This window comes from Lactuca saligna, chromosome 4 (genome assembly GCF_052625555.1).
Source record: "Lactuca saligna cultivar CGN05327 chromosome 4, ASM5262555v1, whole genome shotgun sequence".
Lineage (NCBI taxonomy): Eukaryota > Viridiplantae > Streptophyta > Magnoliopsida > Asterales > Asteraceae > Lactuca > Lactuca saligna.
The window spans coordinates 281,314,889-281,325,492 of NC_136420.1; the positions used below are offsets into that span (position 1 = coordinate 281,314,889).

Sequence of the window (10,604 nt, forward strand, 5' to 3'; positions counted from 1 at the left end):
AACAACTCATCGAGTCGGATGAAGTTAGGCATGGACTCAGCGAGTTGGATGAGCAACTCGACGAGTTGGTTGAAGATTGTCTAGGACTCGACAAGTCTGTGCTTGGACTCGGCGAGTTAGATCGCGAAACCCTAAACCCTTCGAGTTGAGACTCGAATCAGTGAGTTGGGTGATGACTCAGCGAGTTGGACAGGACAGGACTTGGACCTAGTTGGACTCGGCAAGTCATGGATTGACTCGGCGAGTCGAGTCGCGAATAAGAAAGACCCAGAGCATATGAACTCGGCGAGTCAGTAGATAGACTCGGCGAGTAGGGTTGACCCGAAAGGTTGAATTTGACAAGGATTTTGACCTTGACCAGAGTTGACCTAGTGACCTTTGGAGGTCAGTTGGACTAAGTGTTTTATTGGCTTTTGAAGCTCGAAGAGTTAGTGGAGCAGCAGTTCGGAGTCAGAGGTCAAGTAGCAGTCAAGAGGATTAGCAACATTAGTTCAGCAGTCTCAGGTGAGTTTCCTTCCAGTAGGGACGGGTCTAAGGCCACAATGCCGGCCCGTTCAGTTAGCAGTAGTTTCCGGACTTCGGTCCGATGCAGTAGTTAGTATGTTTGATGCCTTCGTGGCTCAGACAGGATTTATGTGCTATGTTTTATGTGTTATGTGTTATGTGTTATGTGTTCCGGGCTATGGCCCGACGTAGTATGCAGTATATGTGTTCATGCTAGTTGATATGTTATGCTATGCTATGTTCAGTCAATTAGCCCGGACTTCGGTCCGATGCAGGGGACAAGGTCCCAGTCCGTTTCCGGACTTCGGTATGATGCAGGGGGCAAGGCCCCAGTTAGCCCGGACTTCGGTCCGATGCAGGGGACAAGGTCCCAATCAGTTTCCGGACTTCGGTCCGATGCAGGGGGCAAGGCCCTAGTTAGTCCGGACTTCGGTCCGATGCAGGGGACAAGGTCCCAGTCAGTTTCCGGACTTCGGTCCGATGTAGGGGCAAGGCCCCAGTTAGTCCGGACATTGGTCCGATGCAGTGGGCAAGGACCAGTATGTGCTTTATATGTTGTTGTATGGTATGTGTTAGATTGGGGGAGCTCACTAAGCTTCGTGCTTACAGTTTTCAGTTTTGGTTTCAGGTACTCAGTTTTCAAAAGAGGAGCCCCGGGAGATTGCAGTGCACACACCATAGTCAGTTAGCCTGGGAATGTTTGACTCTGATAATGATATTATGTTTTGAATTAATACTCGAGAATTTATGTTATGACTTATGATACAGTTTTTATAAATATGATTCTAGTAATGCTTTTAAAGAAATTTTTTTTGGTCGTGATTTTTGGGTCGTTTCAGAATGTATTAGAGTATTTGTTAGATTTTGATGTTTTTTTCGATATTTGAAAGTTTTTTTAGTTTTATTCTTTAACAACAAATATAATTCTTAGCAATTGTTACATGTATTCTATAAGAATTAATGTAATTTTTGTTTTAATTCTTCAATTGATGGTTCGAGAATTTTATTATTCTACAAGAAATTTTTAAATTCATGATCAAGAAATATTTTCAAGAATATTTTTATTATTTTATGGTTCTAGAATATTTTTATTTTTGAACATACTCAAACATATTCTGTCAGAATATCCGAATTAAAAACCTTATAATTCGTAAAATCAGATTTTTAAAATTAATAGAATCTATAATCCCTTAGAATATGCATAATTTCATTTATTAAATTCATATTAATTGACTAAAATACCCTTCTAGTTAAATTAGATGGTATTTTTCAATTATATTGAATTCAGTAATATGTATTAATCATTTTCTTAAAATAAGTAAAATGATTGACCCGTATTTATACATACAATAACACAATAATTACTTTGAATATAATAACCTAAGCCTATATTCACTTTTCCCATATATATATATATATATATATATATATATATATATATATATATATATATATATATATATATATATATATATATATATATATATATATATATATATATATATATATATATATATATATATATAAGTGGAAGACACAATACACTCCCTACACTACTCCTAAACTACTCATTTCCTCTCCAACACCTTGAACCCTCAACATTTGGCTCATGAACATCTTTCCACAAACACCTGATAGCGATGGACTACAAACCCTTGATATCTAAGGCTAACATGATAATCACTACACGGCAACAACTTGCTTGTTTTTCATGGTATGTTTGACGTTATAGAGATTGCCTTATAAGGATCAGAATATTTTCAATAGTCGACACCTTATATGAAAAATTGACTTATGAGTGCAATGTTTTTGAATATCTTTGGTAATTTGATTTTACAACCACAAATCACGGTGTAACATCCTCATTTTGGGCTTAGACGTGTATATCTAGTTTTAGTAGAGAATATTAAATTTTCAAAAATAAAGCAAAATAAAAATAATTCAAAATAAATCACATGAAATAATTAAATAACTTTTTGATGGAAAATCTAAAGTTTAAAGGACAAAGAAAAGAATAAATATGGATGAATCTAAAGATTAAATTTTTTGTATTGAGGGACTATTTGTGCCAAAATAGAAAAACGTGAGCTTGACTTGGATTAAAATTAAATAAACTATGTATTTTGGATTTAATTAAAGTAAGCTAACACTTAGAAACATAAGTTAAAGTTCCTAAGTTAGAAATATGGATGAATGCCCATTTTGAAAAGTATGGAAAAGGGACTACAATTGTATATTTGGTAAGAGGGGCTAGAAAAGTCATTTAAAATGGTGGTGAAGGGTTATTTATAAAAAAATTAAAATTAAGTTTCTAGTAAGATCTCTAAGTTAATTGGTGATCTTTGTGAGAAAATAAGAACTTGAGGCGTTAATGTGTAAATGGACCAAAGATATGAAACTAGCTCTCTTTTTCCCTCTTCATTTGGAATCTAATGACAATTTGGGAGAGAAACGAAGTGAAGGTGGCGATTTCTAAAGTCAGAAGTGAATTGATGCTTGATTGAGGTGAGATTGAAGTCTTAAATGTCTTTCAAAGGTGAGGAATCCGTAGTTATCTTCTCCATTTCTACATTCTTGAAAAGGATACCATGCAGGATATTTATTATGTGATAGTTGTATTTCTATTAGGCATAATTATTTATGTCAGTCAACAATTGTAATCATTCATGAATAAATAAAAAAGAATTATTTAAGTTTATGTGATTTATGTGTATATAATGTTTATAAAATAACATAATAATTAGAGCCAAAATAAATACTAAAAATAAAGTATTAATTAGGTTAAATAGCCTTGATGAAAGTTGTAGTAGTCGTGATGGTGATTTCATACATATAAATAATGCCAAAATCTAACACCATATGAAGAAGTTATGATCATTTGAAGTTTCACGTTTAATCCTATACGACAAAGTAACTAGTGAGTCGGAGATAGATTGCTTATTAACCTAAGTAATATAAACGAAATTCATAGTAATTGTAAAAGCGAGAGTATGAATATAGAGAGCGCTTAAATCCGACTTAATATGAGGAAGTTATGATTTTTTAAAATTTCGGCGCGGCTGTGTAAATACAGAAATCAAAATTAAAATTGGTTGATTGTTAGGCAAAACAATCTAAACGAGAGTCAAAGATCTTGCGATTAGGAGTTCGTCGATATAAAGACAGTTGAGAGCGGAATCCGTATAAAGAAGTTGTGAATTTTACGTGCTCTTTTGTAGTGTAACTTCATATACTATTAAATCTAAAATTGGATGATAATTAGCCGATGACGTTTAAATGAAAGTTGTAGTACTCAGAAATATCTACGTGTGGATATAAAGAATGTAAACGGATCTCGTATGAGTGAGATATGAATTTTTGAAATGTGGACACATACCTACCACCTATGACGTGACCTAATAGTAATGTGCCACATGCCACATTTTCGGTGGAGGAGTCGGGCTTACTTACCTAGGGCGTGATGTGCCTCCCCAAACTTAGTCAATAAATACCTTTCAATGCTCTTCATTTCTCATCACACCTCATAACACTTTCTTTAAAAATTTCCACTTCTTAGCTCTGAAATTCTCTAGTTCTTAAGGTCTCATTTGATAATTCATTTTTAGGGAATCTGAGAGCCCAACAAATAGAAGCTTTCGGTTCAGAGTTCTTCCCGCGAATTTCCCAAATTTCGTTAGATATTTCTGTAAGTTAAGCTGCACTCATTTTACTTTAAGTGTAACTTATGTTTAAGTTCATTATCATTATTACGAACCTATAAATAAGATTTATCAATTATTCCATATCATTATACTGATTGATCTACTTACGAGGGTGATGTGTAGCCTAGATTTAGGTCCTGCTTGATAGACATCTTTCCAGGTCCAAACAAATATTTCTGGCTGAATGGGTCTGAAAGACTGTTTAATTTTCACAAAAATGGGTCTTTCCCAAAAATTCCCCAAAATCCCAAAAACCATGTCTTTTATGGGTTGAATTTAACCAAAAAAAAAAGACACGCTTTTCATCCACTTTTTTCCTACTCCATCGATGCCCTTTCTCTCTGTTAATTTGTAACAAAAAAGTCGACATGTTTTTATGTTTTATTTTAGTTGTAGAACTTTTTTATTATTTTTATTTTTATCAGTAATCTTGAATTACATAAAAAAGAAGATACATGTTGAATTTTTTTTTTTATTATTATCGTGTAATTTGATTTTGCATGACAATTGTATTTTTTTAATAATTATTCAACAACTTCATCCATCACAGTATAGAACAACAGGGTAATATGATTATTTTCCATCATTCAACACATTCAATCAGATATACAATCAAACAACATGATTTCTTTCGCAATCAGAAATTTTTTCCAAACAACACTTTTCCAGACATGAATTATCAAATGAGACCTTAGTGAGGTATCATGGAAAAGTTTTCTTCGTGGTTGAATCATGGAAAACAAACAAACGATAGTTGATGAATTTGTTCTAAGATAACTATGACAAACAGATTGTTGGAAAATTTAGGGTTTGTGATGGAGATCTGGATACCAACTTGGATTGTGATATCACTTTCCGAACTGATATTTCTACCTTATGTCTGTGTTACAAGAAATTCAGCCTAGGATAATCCAAGTGGACACTTATATTTCTAGGCACAGAAAACGTAAACCAATATGCTAGATGATTCTGTGAAAGTATGATGAAAACGAGAGCTTAAGATCGTAACCCTCTTCTGGAGAGGAAGAGCTCTTTATATATTAAACATGATTAGGGTTTCATTAGGGTTGGGTCGTCATTAGTTGCTTTGGAAGCAAGTAATGTCAATCCGGATTTAATGAGGATTTAGGGTTACCAAAAACTAATGCGTTTCGTTAGTTTTATCATAATCACCATCAAGAAATTGAATTTTCCATTATGTTCCCATATATATTAAACACGATTAGGGTTTCATTGACGAGACCCCAGCCAGGGGATCTGCCCCTTGGACCCCGCTAGGGGTGCTGCCCCCGGACGCTCGATTAGTCGTCGACCCAGCTTCTAACTCGATTTTATACATGCGTGCACTCCGCACAACCCCGTACATATATTAAAGTACAAATCATGAAGCCCCTTAGCTCACATGTTGGTTCCAGTTACTTAAATGACATGATGACATTAAAATCACCAACACAAATGTTGTACAAAAACAAACAAGGAAAAAGTTTGTGTTTAATTAGTTGTCGTCTTTACTAAAATAGTTGTGTAGCTTTAGAAAAAAACATGTTTTCTACAGTTCTCTAACACAACATCCATGTCTGGGGTATGTGTTAAGTGAAACCTTTCTAGGTGTTGTTATCATTGAGAAACTACCAGCGGCATATTTAGATATCAAGATTTATTTGAAGCACAAATGAAAAGAAATGATTGTCCATGAACTCATTGTAACACTCCATATCGAGAAGAATAACAAGTTAACACAAAAGAATGGGTACGTCCCTAATTTTGCAAATGCTAACTTGGTGGAACATGGTCAATAATTGGAGGAAAAAAAATCAAGTTTGTGAATAAAAGAGGTAAGAAGAAATGGAAAAGTATCGATTTAGGACCAAAAGGAGTGCAACACTTGTGCAAATTTACTTGTTACTAGACTCGAACTATTGCTTCAGATTTCAAATTGATTTGACAAATTTCGTACTATATTATTATATATTACATGAAATGTCTAGATAACTCATCCACTCGTAATTAACTAATAACAACATACAAGTATCTCATTAATGTGGTAAATATATTTTTATTCTAATATGTAATTATAAAACATTTTTACATCTATAAAACTTTGAACTAATTTTTTCCCACATACACAACAAAAAAAAATATAAAACATTGCTTATACAAGCTACAAGTGCTTTTCTACGATAAAGATATCGATTTATATTGTTGAACGGTTCCTTTTATAGCCTGTTCAACGGGTAATCTTTCCAAACTTGATGCACCATAAAATCCATGAACTCCATTCGTATTTTTCAATACAAATTCCGCTTCCAATGGACCCGATATCGGACCTATAAAACCACATTATTAAAATTATATCCAAAATAAAATATTGTTCTTCATACATTATTTTCAAGATTCACTATATCTGTGTTATTGGACTGAGACTTAGATTAATGTTGATGAGACAAAAGCTGTAACTTTCTGTCTTACCCAAAAAGGTGAGACAGAGACTCACTCTCAAAAGACGTGAATACCCTCCTCCTTGTCCTTATAAAAAAAATAGTCCTAGAAAATCTGTCATGTCATGTCCAGTGTAACAAAAGTAGATATTTGCTTAAAAAATAGTCCCAGAAAGTTTGTTTTGTCCTGTCCTGTCCAATCCAGTCCAATGTAACAAAAGCAGATATCTGCTAAAAAGGGGTAGTACTGTCGTAGTACCTCCATGGCATAGTACAATTGCATCGGGATTGATTTTATGAGCGGCGTCTGCGATAGCTTGTACGCGGATTACGCTTTCGTCCAATGTGACAGCTGTCTTCGCTCCGATCGAACCGGAAGTCGTGAGCCCCATATGTGCTACGATGATGTCAGCGCCAGCTTTCGTCATTTCAATCGCCTCGTTTTCATTAAAAGAATATGGTGTTGTTAATAACCCCATTTTATGAGCTTTGTTTATCATCTCCACCTCCAAGCTAAAACCAAAGGCAAATGCAAGTTCAATAGGGATAATAAATACAAGAAATAGCAACATACTTTCATCTAATCATATGATGTTGTAATTGAAAGGAAATGAAAGTAGGATTTGTGATAAATAGGTGAATCAAAGTATGTTGCTATTTTTTTTTTAGTATTTTTTTAAAATTTTGATAGAAAAAGAAGATCAACCTGTATCCCATTCCGGTTTCTTCAAGATTTTGTCTGAAATTACCATCAAAGAGTCCAACAGTTGGAAAGTTTTGGACTCCACAAAATCCAATTGATTCCAATTGTTTAAGAAAGTGATCCATTCTACGGAATGGATCGGTCCCACATACTCCAGCAAGAACAGCTACTTCTTTCACCACCTACAGATTCCAATTCCGATTCCGATTCCGATGTCAAGATGCAAAAGAGAAAAAAAAAATTAGAAGGTCCTATTACATGATTGAATAAAAAAGAGTGTTTTTGGTTGAATGGAATGAAATGATGTGGGAATGGAATGAGCCAAGGAATCACAAGATTCATTCCATTCCTACATCGGAATACATGATTCCATTCCTGCATACCAAAAAGTTTACTCACCGGTAATACTTCATTAGCCATCTCAACCACAATAGCATTCGCATCACCAAACGGTAACAACCCCGCCAATGAACCCCTGCCCGCCATCCGAAACCGCCCGGAATTGTACACCACAATCAAATCGACACCGCCCGCCTCTTCAAATTTTGCAGAAATTCCTGTCCCTGCCCCTGCCCCAATTATCGGTTTTCCTGCCCGAATTTCTTCTCTCAACTTCTCCAACACTTCCCTAGTCCTTTTCAATGTTTCTATTACACAACACAACAATTTAATCAACAAGATAATAACGATTTATTAGTATTACATTTAATTTAATTTATTTAATAAAATATGTAACCTGGCTTTGCGTTAGGGAAGTCGGTTAAGTTGTAAGAAATGGTTTCGTAACTTGTGGAGGGTATTTTTGGGAATTCTTGAAGGGGTTGTTGATCATGTTCAATAACTTTTTGTTTTTGAGTAGAAACATTAGGCTTCTTATGTATCTCCAAAAACGAGTCAACTAAAGCTTTTGCAAACTCGGTGTCATTGATGTGATATTGGTAGACTTTCACCTGTGCATTAAGGGTAAAATGGTCATTTTGGACTTTATCCATACTAGACAACATCACCCATTCGGTCATGTCCATGTTAAGTCCATTAAGTAGAAGAATAAATAGTACCTTTGCTTTTAGAGTTTCATAAATGGGAACATAGTTTTGACTTTTGATTAATTACGAAACTAACCTTCCTATCTTCTGTAGTTTCAATAAGTCTCTTTAATTCTTCTATAAGAGCACCAGTAGCATTTGTATCATAGAAAGGCTTTCCAGGGGCATCTAAAGCAGAGATTCCTATTTCTGGTAAGCAAACTCGTATTTTTGAAGTCGATTTATTCAATTTTCGTGCAATAAAAGCAGCAAATTTCTTGTTTTCCTCCACAGTGGTTCGCATCAATGACACCTGTACACAATGAGGGTATTTTTGTCATATTTGAATTTCTATTCCACCTAATGAATATACATTACATCTGTGTTTCATTTTGATTTAGTAATGCAGAAGTAACGACTTAATAAAGAAAAGGGAAAAGTCAAGAAAAGGAGACTTTTCCATGAACAATAACTCCTGACTATTTACGAACATGCCACTGTGATAGATAGATTATAAATACCTGTTCATTGTGTTCATATATTTTCCTCTGTTGAAAATTCATAGGTATGGTGTTCTTAGGACCAAAGTTCACCATATCTAAAGCTCCTACACTCAAAACAAAAGGAATTTTCTTTTCGATTATTGCATCAAATCTTGATTCTTCACAAGCCATAACACCTCCAACTATGTGATCTGCAACTTCTGTTGTTGTAATGTCCAAAACACCCTTGCAAAAGTAAGAATTTTATAAGCCCCTGAGTAGTTCCAAATTCCAATCTAGAATTTCAAAATGTAATATAAAGTTTTCAAGAATCACCTGTATAAATCCTCCTCTAACCAAATCCTCCATAGCTCTCCCTCCAACTCCAGTTGCATGAAAAACCAGAGTCTCATAACCTTCCTTATTCAATCTTTCTTTCACAGCATTTACACATGGAGTTGTAACCCCAAACATGGTTAGACCAAGGGTAAATTTGTCATTACCAGAAGAGGATTCTTTCAAACTCATGAGTCGACCAGAAACCATCCCGGAAAAAGCAGCACCGGCGTTAGATAAGATAACTCGACTCACATTATTAATCCCACAGATATCCACAACTGATGGAAACAAAATCAAATCTGATGTCCCGATATACCCTTCAGTTTGACCACTTGCTACAGTTGATATAATGATCTTGGGTAGTCCAAGTGGAAGTGATCGGAAAGCTGATGATATCATTGATGTGCCGCCACTGCCGCCAAGCCCCACCACGCCGGAAAGAGAACCGCGGTGGTGGGATTTCGTAAGGTAATGAGTTAGTGCTTTGTTCATGATTGCTAGGGCTTCGGATCTGGATTCTGGAATTTGAGTTTCTGGTTGATTTTCGGATTCGGAGTAGCTAGAGAGAAGTTCGTTTCTGGACACAAACTTGAAATCCTTGAAGGTGTTTATCTCTTTTGATCCGACTGACACATCTATAACTACGACTTGTACCTGTACATGTCGATAAGTATTCCAAAATTAGAGATTTTAATGAAGCATTAAACAAATTCGATTAGGATATGCATTAGTTACTTGAAATTGCAGATGAATAATCAATTGAAGAATGTACCTTCAAGGAAGAAGCAGAGGAAAAGTTCTTGAGATTGGATCGGACGGACTCTGAGAGAAATAGCAGTTCATCAAGCTTCGTATCAGCTGTTCCAATGCAGAAAACTTGAAGAAAATCCTTGAGATTTCCCATGATTTTTCACTACTTGAAGAAAAATAGAGCTACAGCAGATTTATAAATCGAGGGGATTGGAATTTAAGCTGCGATTGTTGGTGGGATTTTAAGAATCATATCAGATTGTTGGTGGGATTTCAAGAATCATATCAGATGACTAGATGAGTAGAGATGTTGCAGCAGGGTGGCTAAGGGATTCGATGAAGCTGACATTTCACCATAAATGTTATCGAGCCAAAACCACATACATGTCATGTGTTCACGGAGTCGCCGACTTCCGTGTCACGTCTAATTTTGATCCAACGAATTATTTGGTTATTATTCATTTATTCAATGATAATATTTTAAATCAAACCCTTAAGCCTAAAGGGGTTAAAGGGGGCCATGGCCCCTATTTTTTTTTTTGGGCTAAGGATATTTTGAGAGTCACTATCATAGATTTTGGTGAAAATTGGGACACATCTTCTTGATTGAATTTTCTTAAAACAATAGTTACCATTCTAGTATTGGTGCGCTGCTATTTGAG

At 35.1% G+C, this 10,604-nt stretch overlaps 1 protein-coding gene across 1 annotated transcript; it reads right to left on the reverse strand.

Moving 5' to 3' along the window:
- Positions 1-6,247: 6,247 nt before the first annotated feature.
- LOC145043674 (TIM-barrel signal transduction protein) lies at positions 6,248-10,372 on the reverse strand. The gene is made up of 9 exons (XM_078992397.1): positions 9,965-10,372; positions 9,190-9,846; positions 8,893-9,099; positions 8,469-8,684; positions 8,083-8,296; positions 7,746-7,993; positions 7,350-7,528; positions 6,903-7,156; positions 6,248-6,532 (listed from the first exon to the last, which is right to left on the reverse strand). The coding sequence occupies exons 1-9, from the start codon at positions 10,094-10,096 to the stop codon at positions 6,381-6,383; spliced, it is 2,259 nt and encodes a 752-aa protein (XP_078848523.1). The 5' UTR covers positions 10,097-10,372; the 3' UTR covers positions 6,248-6,380.
- Positions 10,373-10,604: the final 232 nt, after the last annotated feature.

Bases quoted from the DNA above. Each gene is read 5' to 3' on its own strand.
- LOC145043674 (XM_078992397.1), bottom strand. From the start codon at position 10,096: ATGGGAAATCTCAAGGATTTTCTTCAAGTTTTCTGCATTGGAACAGCT. The intron at 9,100-9,189 runs GTGATTCTTGAA...TACTTTTGCAAG, and splicing joins TTAGAGGAGGATTTATACAG to GGTGTTTTGGACATTACAAC. The intron at 8,297-8,468 runs GTTAGTTTCGTA...CTTAATGCACAG, and splicing joins AAACTACAGAAGATAGGAAG to GTGAAAGTCTACCAATATCA.